Below are 6658 nucleotides of genomic sequence, written 5' to 3'. Positions count from 1 at the left end.
TGATTTCATAATGCTTTATAATGCTTATTACTCTCACTAATTCTGCACGTATCAAGGACTGCGACGCCCCGCCTTTTTTTCGGAGGGTGTTGCGGAATGTCACACAGGATGGCGATCCCAGTCACAGTACCCAATGACGGCGTTGCTACTTAGAGAGATGTCTGCTGCCAAGTCGCATTTGCAGGTGCAAGATACGGCTTTGCTCTAAACGTACCATCTACATAAGAAGGCGAGGCTGGGAACCCAAGCACCTGATACCAAAGTGAAGGAGCTTGACAGTTGCGAGGCATATTCACTATATATATCGAGCTCTACCCTACCCAACGCCATGTCACCCAAGACACCGTCAGCCTTACCTGAGATTCTGTATAGGTTTTGTGTGGTGAGAAGAAATCAGCATCTGCAAATTGTCTTTCGATCAGTTCCAGGAGTTGCGCCAGTATCCTTGCAACATGAGTGGCTCAGGACTCTCGCTGCACGACAGAGATGACAATCATGGAGGAGGAATCATTGCATCAGAAGTCATCACCACGTTCCTGGCATCCATGACTGTAGCTCTGCGATTAGCGACTCGGATATGGATTGTCCGCAATGTCGGCTGGGACGACTATACCATTCTTTTCGCAGCATTCGGTAAGATTATCGGCTCTGGTCTCGTCATCGTAGAAGTTCACTATGGTTTTGGAAGACACAATGTCGCCCTCACACATTGGCAATTAATTGAGTTTATGAAATACTCCTACGGAGAATGGATCCAGACTTTCCAGACCTTGATGTTCACCAAAATATCCATCTGCTTTTTCCTCTTACGAATTCCAGTGGAAAAGCACCTGATACGACCCATTCAAGGGGCTACAGTCGCTCTCATTATCAGCAACATCGTCCTCACCTTGCTATGGATTTTCCAATGTAATCCGATTGCCAGTGTATGGAACAAGCAGACTCCAGGTTCATGCTTTACCGACGGCCAGTTACAAAGAATTATCATCTCTCAAGCCCTCATCTCGATCATATCCGATTTCATGCTTGCCCTCTTCCCCATTGTTCTTTTATGGAATGTTCAGATAGCGCCGCGCCTCAAAGCCGGTTTGTGTACTTTGATGGCTGTTGGTCTTATGTACGCCCCCACTTTTTTTGGCCGCTATCGAGATTCCTCACTGACCTTGTTCGCTCAAATAGCACCGCAGCATGTTGCATAGTCCGTACAGTCCTGAACTGGCAGAATGTCAACTCAGATCCAACCTGGGAAAGTGTCAACAATTGGTACTGGCGCTCCTGGGAAGTCTGCATTGGCATCGTCGCGGCTTGCATACCCGCCCTACGCCCTGGGTACAGAACTGTTTCTGCTGGCATCAGCTCTTACCTCTCTCATCGCTCCCCACGTAAAAGCAGCGACTTCGCCCTCGTCGACTCACGCCATCCTTCCCACCCCCCGCAAATCGAGAAGCCAACGCTCAGCACATTGCCCCTCCACAAGCTTCGTACGATCCTGCCTTGGGAGCGGCGGCGCAAGCGGTCTCAGCGGAAGCAGATCGTGCTCAGGAGTATGGAGCTGGCGTGGACGGGTTTGCGATGAACTCCTTGCCAGGAGACATAAAACCTGCAGATCAGGGAATCAAGAAAACCACAAGAATTGATGTTGGTGGAACGAGTGCAGATGGAAGTCAGAGAAGTTTAGATCTGGGAGACGTAGAAAGGGGTTTCGGAAATAGAGACTTCCTCTAGGGGCAGTGGAGTTACTTGGTAGCTGGGATAGGTTGGATTGGATGCATGGCATGTGGGCATTGGGATTTGTTGCGAGACGCAAGCTGTGGGGCGCGCACCGCAGCGATGATACCTGTCTTGACGTCTCCGGACCAACTCTCTCAAGAGCGTTTTGTATTGGGGAAGTTCTATCAAGTGTGACACGAAGATATGATGCTTAAGCGTTGCCTGGACGCAAATGAATTTCCTTGGTTACAGATCGAAACATATGGGCGAACTCTCGCCTGGCTTCTGAGTGGACCATTGAGCTAGTGAAAAAATATTATTTCTCATACCTCATCATACGTCTCATTTGGCATGACACTCTCAGGATATTGGACTGCCATCGTTCGTACTTCTAGTCTCGGGGTACTCCCAGGCCAATGTCAATGAGAATCTTGATATGGTTATCTTTATCATTGACAAGTGCCTTGAAACCCTTTTCTTCGACTTCATCCATGCGAATCTTGCCTGTTATCATCGGCCCCGGGTTGAGCTTCCCTATGTTGTTTTGTATTAGAGAATTTTGACACGCTTGTGCAGTCTGAAGACTTACCAGAGGCAATTGCATCGATCACGTCCTGGAAATCCCCGTCCTGATACGTTGCAACGCCCATATACTTTCTCTCCCTAAAGCAGAACCAGTTCGGCGTGATAGTGGCTTGTTTTTCCCAGATTGCGATATTGACCAGAGTACCTCTAGCGCGGATAGCCTGTACGGCCTGGTCAAGACCAGCTTGTACTCCCGCAGCATCGAAGGCTACGTTCACGCCCGAGCCATCGCAAAGATCGCGAACCCTCGAGACGATATCGTCTTTGGTGGGATCCAGGACGTAGTGAGCGCCAAACTGTCTCGCAAACTCCCGACGGCGAGATGCGACTTCTGAGACGATGATCTTTTCGGCACCCTTGACCACAAGCATCTGAATTACTGCGAGCCCAATTGGCCCGCCACCAAGGATTAGAACCGAATCGCCTGTCTTGAAAGGACTTGTGTTAACAGCATGCCATGCCACAGACAACGGCTCAATAAGTGCTGAGTCCAAGAATTAGCCGATCCTCAACCAACTGGGATTGAGCGCCTTACCAGCGACATCCATCGAGACGCTATCTGGAATCTCGTACACGGCTTTTCGAGGAACGACTACATGCTCCGAGAGTCCACCACCCCATCCTACGAACTTTCTTTTAGTATAGAGTCAAATATGAACTGAGAAGCCTTACCGCTTAAACCTACGAAGCCATTGTTATCACAGCAGTTGATGTATCCCTCTTTACACGCATTACATGTGCCGTCGTAGATGATTGGCTGAACAGCGACCCTCGATCCCACTTTGATGTCATGGACACCTTCACCTACCTCCTCAATTGTCCCACTGAACTCGTGTCCCAGGGTCAAAGGTACCTTCTCGTTTGTGATGGGATGAGGACTCGTTGGCATCAGACTTGCACCTCCAAGGTATTCATGCAAATCTGGAACCATGCTGTCAGCCTTATCATACTACGAGGAACGGGGCGGCAGCATTACCGCTTCCACATATACCCGCGAAAGCCGGTTTAACCTGACAGACTACGCTTAGTACCAAGATTTTGGCAGATTCGAATATTGGGAAGGCGCCCACCTTGACTTGGCCTTTACCGCATTGCACAATTTCCACGTCATCCAGTCGAATGTCCCTCTGGCCATGGAATCGGACCGCTTTCATCATCTTGACGGATCTCTATGAGCACAACTCGCCGATGTTTTGATGGGGAGAAGTTGAACAAGCAAGATAGGTTCCAGGAGCAGAGAGGAAATAAGGGCCATCTGTGGAGGATGACGTTAAAGGTCCGGATTCGCTATCGACTGCCATGCCACACTTACACCACTTCATTTTTGGCGAGTAAATCCTCAGGGACATCTGTTAGTCTCCGGACACATGCAAATGGTGTGAGGCATTTTCCTTGATGCATGCCAAAGTTGCCGTTTTTTCAAGGCATTTTTGAAAACGGATCCGACTACTTTGAATAGTTAAAGGTGCGAGGGATCTCCTTCGCGTTGACCTGTTTCGGTTGGCGTATTATTCATGAGCAGCTAGGTACGTTTACTTGTACCTATTGGGGAGATCGAGCCATTCGCACAAAATCGCCTATTTGTGAAGGTTTACTTCTGCAAGCACGTGGTCGCATAGCTCGGGTCTGTATTTGAGTGTTTTGATTTTCTCGGGGACTTTTTGTGTTCCATGCAAATCAAGACTTCTCGCCGTCATCCACCAAATTCACCAAATTCACCTCCTGCCGGTTCCGACACGCATGGCCTTGCGTCCATCCCCGCACACGCCGCTATCTCAACTCCAATAGTGGGGTAGATCTTAACTGATTCGCCGCATTTGCCTCTGCAGATCAAGCCATTTCTGAGGCACTGGCAATATCTTGCATTGCGTCCGGCACCAATTGGCTCGGTGTCTTGGTCTTCTCGCCCCCTAAGTGACTTTCCAGAACCCCACCGAGAGTGTGGGTCGCGTACTCCGTAGTCGGTCGGTATTGGTCAGCCTGTATCGGAAATCTCACGCCTTGTCCAAGGTATCTTAAGAGTAAGTTTATCAAAAATTTGTGCCCAATCTATCAGGGTTACGGTGGGAAGGAAGTAAGTGTATTCTTGAATTGATGAAAGCAGTTACAAAGCATGAAGAAAGGTGTTTCTTTGAATGGTATGAGTTGATTAATTCTTCATAGCTATCGAAGAAAAAGCTAAAGAAAGCTACATGCCAAGTTACGCTAGGAACGTAACTAAAAACGTAACAGTTAAGGTCGAGGTGAGGTTTTATAATAAGATTTCGAGCTTTCTTAAAATCTCGATCTCGCCTCGATTCGAAAGCGAGATTTCGAAGTATACTTTATTATTTCGATAAACTTTAAACATCTCTAAGCGATTTCTTTAAATTTTAATATTATATATTATTATAATATTAAAAACTATAATAAAATAGAATATAAAATAGAATATTATAATCTAAATTAGAGTATAAAATATTAATATCTAAAAAGATAATTAGAAGATATATTAATTATATTTAAAGAATTTTATAAAGATATTATTAATATATATAAAAGAATAAGATAAAGCTAAGTTAGAAATTTTTAAGTTTATATATATATAGCTAGTTATAAATTTAATAGATCTATACTTTTTAATTAAATATCGCGAATAAATAAATTAACGTTCGTAATTATTAAAATATTCTTTTTCTACTTTTAATTATTTAATTATTTAATAGCTTTGTAATTTTCTATTAAAATTTATTAACTTTTTTTAAATTATAGTTCGTAGCTTACGCTTTTTAATAAAGATAGAATTTTGAAATTTAATCTTATAATTCTTTAAAGACATTGAATTTAAATATCGCTTATTAAAGTTCGCTTATTAAATTTACTCGATAGTCGATAGCTCTTATTAAAAAAAATAGATATACGTTATTTAAATTTAAAATAACTTTTTTATTTTCTATTAAAATCTTTCGATTTTTCTTTTAAATTATAGAACGTAAATCGCACGTTTTAATTATTTTAAAAAAATTGAAATTTAATCTTATAATCATTTAAAAATAATTTTTTTTATCGCTTATTAAAGTTCGCTTATTAAATCTACTCGATAGTTTTAATTAAAAAAAATAGATTATAAATTTAATTTATAAATCTAAACTCGTAAGACTAATATAAGAATAATAATTTTAAATTAGTTTAATTAATATACTTAGCGAGAATAATAGAATACTCTTATTATTTTATTAAGAAAATCTTATCTTAATTTAATTCTATTAGAACTAGCATAGATACGATATTAGTATAAGTGAGATAGAACGAGGATAATAAGGCTACCGAACTATATAGGTGGGAAGAAGACATAATATAGTAGGGGATACCTCCGCCAAGGCCCACTAGCTATAGGGCTGAGGGCTGAGTGGTATATTAAGGGTACGCTTATAACACTATCCTCTCTCTCAAATAGCCATAGCCCCCATGGCTGGTAGACCGGAGATGCACGCCCATTGCTTATCCTATTTCTTTAAATATTCATAGTCCCTATAGGCCTTGATTGGAGAAGATTTATCGAGGTATAGCGGTAATAGTCGAAATTCGAGTTTTGACGATTTTTGCCGGATCGCATTAGTCTTGACTATACCATGCCCATATTATCCCTTAGAGATTCTAAAGATATTTATTATATCTTATCTGCGTGCTAGCGAGATTCTTCGAGTTCTTCTTCTTAACTAGTCTTCTTGCTATAATCCTTCGATAGAATTAAAGAAAATCTAACGTATATATGTGTTATAAAACCCTCTTAATATCAGTTAATAGTCTGGCCTAGGAGCTTCACTATAGATTTACCCTATATCTCCTATACTCTTATTATTAAAAATTTATTCTTTATTTCATTTTTTATCTTAACGTACTTATCGATTCGTAGGTCTATAGAAAGATAGAGAAAGAATTAAATATAGTGAATATTATTTAATAGTAGACTTATTATATATATTATCGATATACTTAGTAAAGAGATCGAATCGTAATTATTTTAGAGCTATTTCTATCGCTATTATAGTAGACTTATTATAATATAAAGAAATATTTATAAGATAGTATTAACTATTTTTTTCGATTCGCTAGTCGTACGAATAGTCTAATACTTTATTTATCTCTTAATTACTATTTATCGAGTTTAATTTACTATAAAATCGAGTTACTTATCTAGTAAGCTTATCTAAAAATATAATAATATTAAAGTCTCTACTAACGCATTTCTTTAAATTTATCCGCTAATTCGAATAGAGTATATTCGAATTACATTTCTCTTCGTTAGGGGATATAAAGAAGTTTTATTATAATATTAGAACTAGTATAGATACGATATTAATATAAGTAAGATAGAATGAGA

The 6658-nt window shown here is 40.9% G+C and overlaps 2 protein-coding genes across 2 annotated transcripts; one reads left to right on the top strand and one right to left on the bottom strand.

Moving 5' to 3' along the window:
- Positions 1 to 452: 452 nt before the first annotated feature.
- Positions 453 to 1576, top strand: HO133_002282 (uncharacterized protein; the record flags this gene model as incomplete). Its single annotated transcript, XM_037293208.1, has 2 exons — positions 453 to 1086; positions 1209 to 1576. The coding sequence occupies 2 exons, from the start codon at positions 453 to 455 to the stop codon at positions 1574 to 1576; spliced, it is 1002 nt and encodes a 333-aa protein (XP_037150861.1).
- Positions 1577 to 2101: 525 nt separating this feature from the next.
- On the bottom strand, positions 2102 to 3452 carry HO133_002281 (uncharacterized protein; the record flags this gene model as incomplete). The annotated part of the gene is made up of 6 exons (XM_037293207.1): positions 2102 to 2244; positions 2300 to 2779; positions 2831 to 2917; positions 2968 to 3216; positions 3272 to 3305; positions 3366 to 3452. 6 exons carry the CDS (start codon positions 3450 to 3452, stop codon positions 2102 to 2104), a joined length of 1080 nt encoding a protein of 359 aa, XP_037150860.1.
- Positions 3453 to 6658: the final 3206 nt, after the last annotated feature.

Source organism: Letharia lupina (genome assembly GCF_014066315.1).
Source record: "Letharia lupina isolate WasteWater1 chromosome Unknown contig_14, whole genome shotgun sequence".
Lineage (NCBI taxonomy): Eukaryota > Fungi > Ascomycota > Lecanoromycetes > Lecanorales > Parmeliaceae > Letharia > Letharia lupina.
The sequence above is the reverse complement of the archived record's forward strand: the minus strand, read 5'-3'. Positions and strand labels throughout refer to the sequence as shown.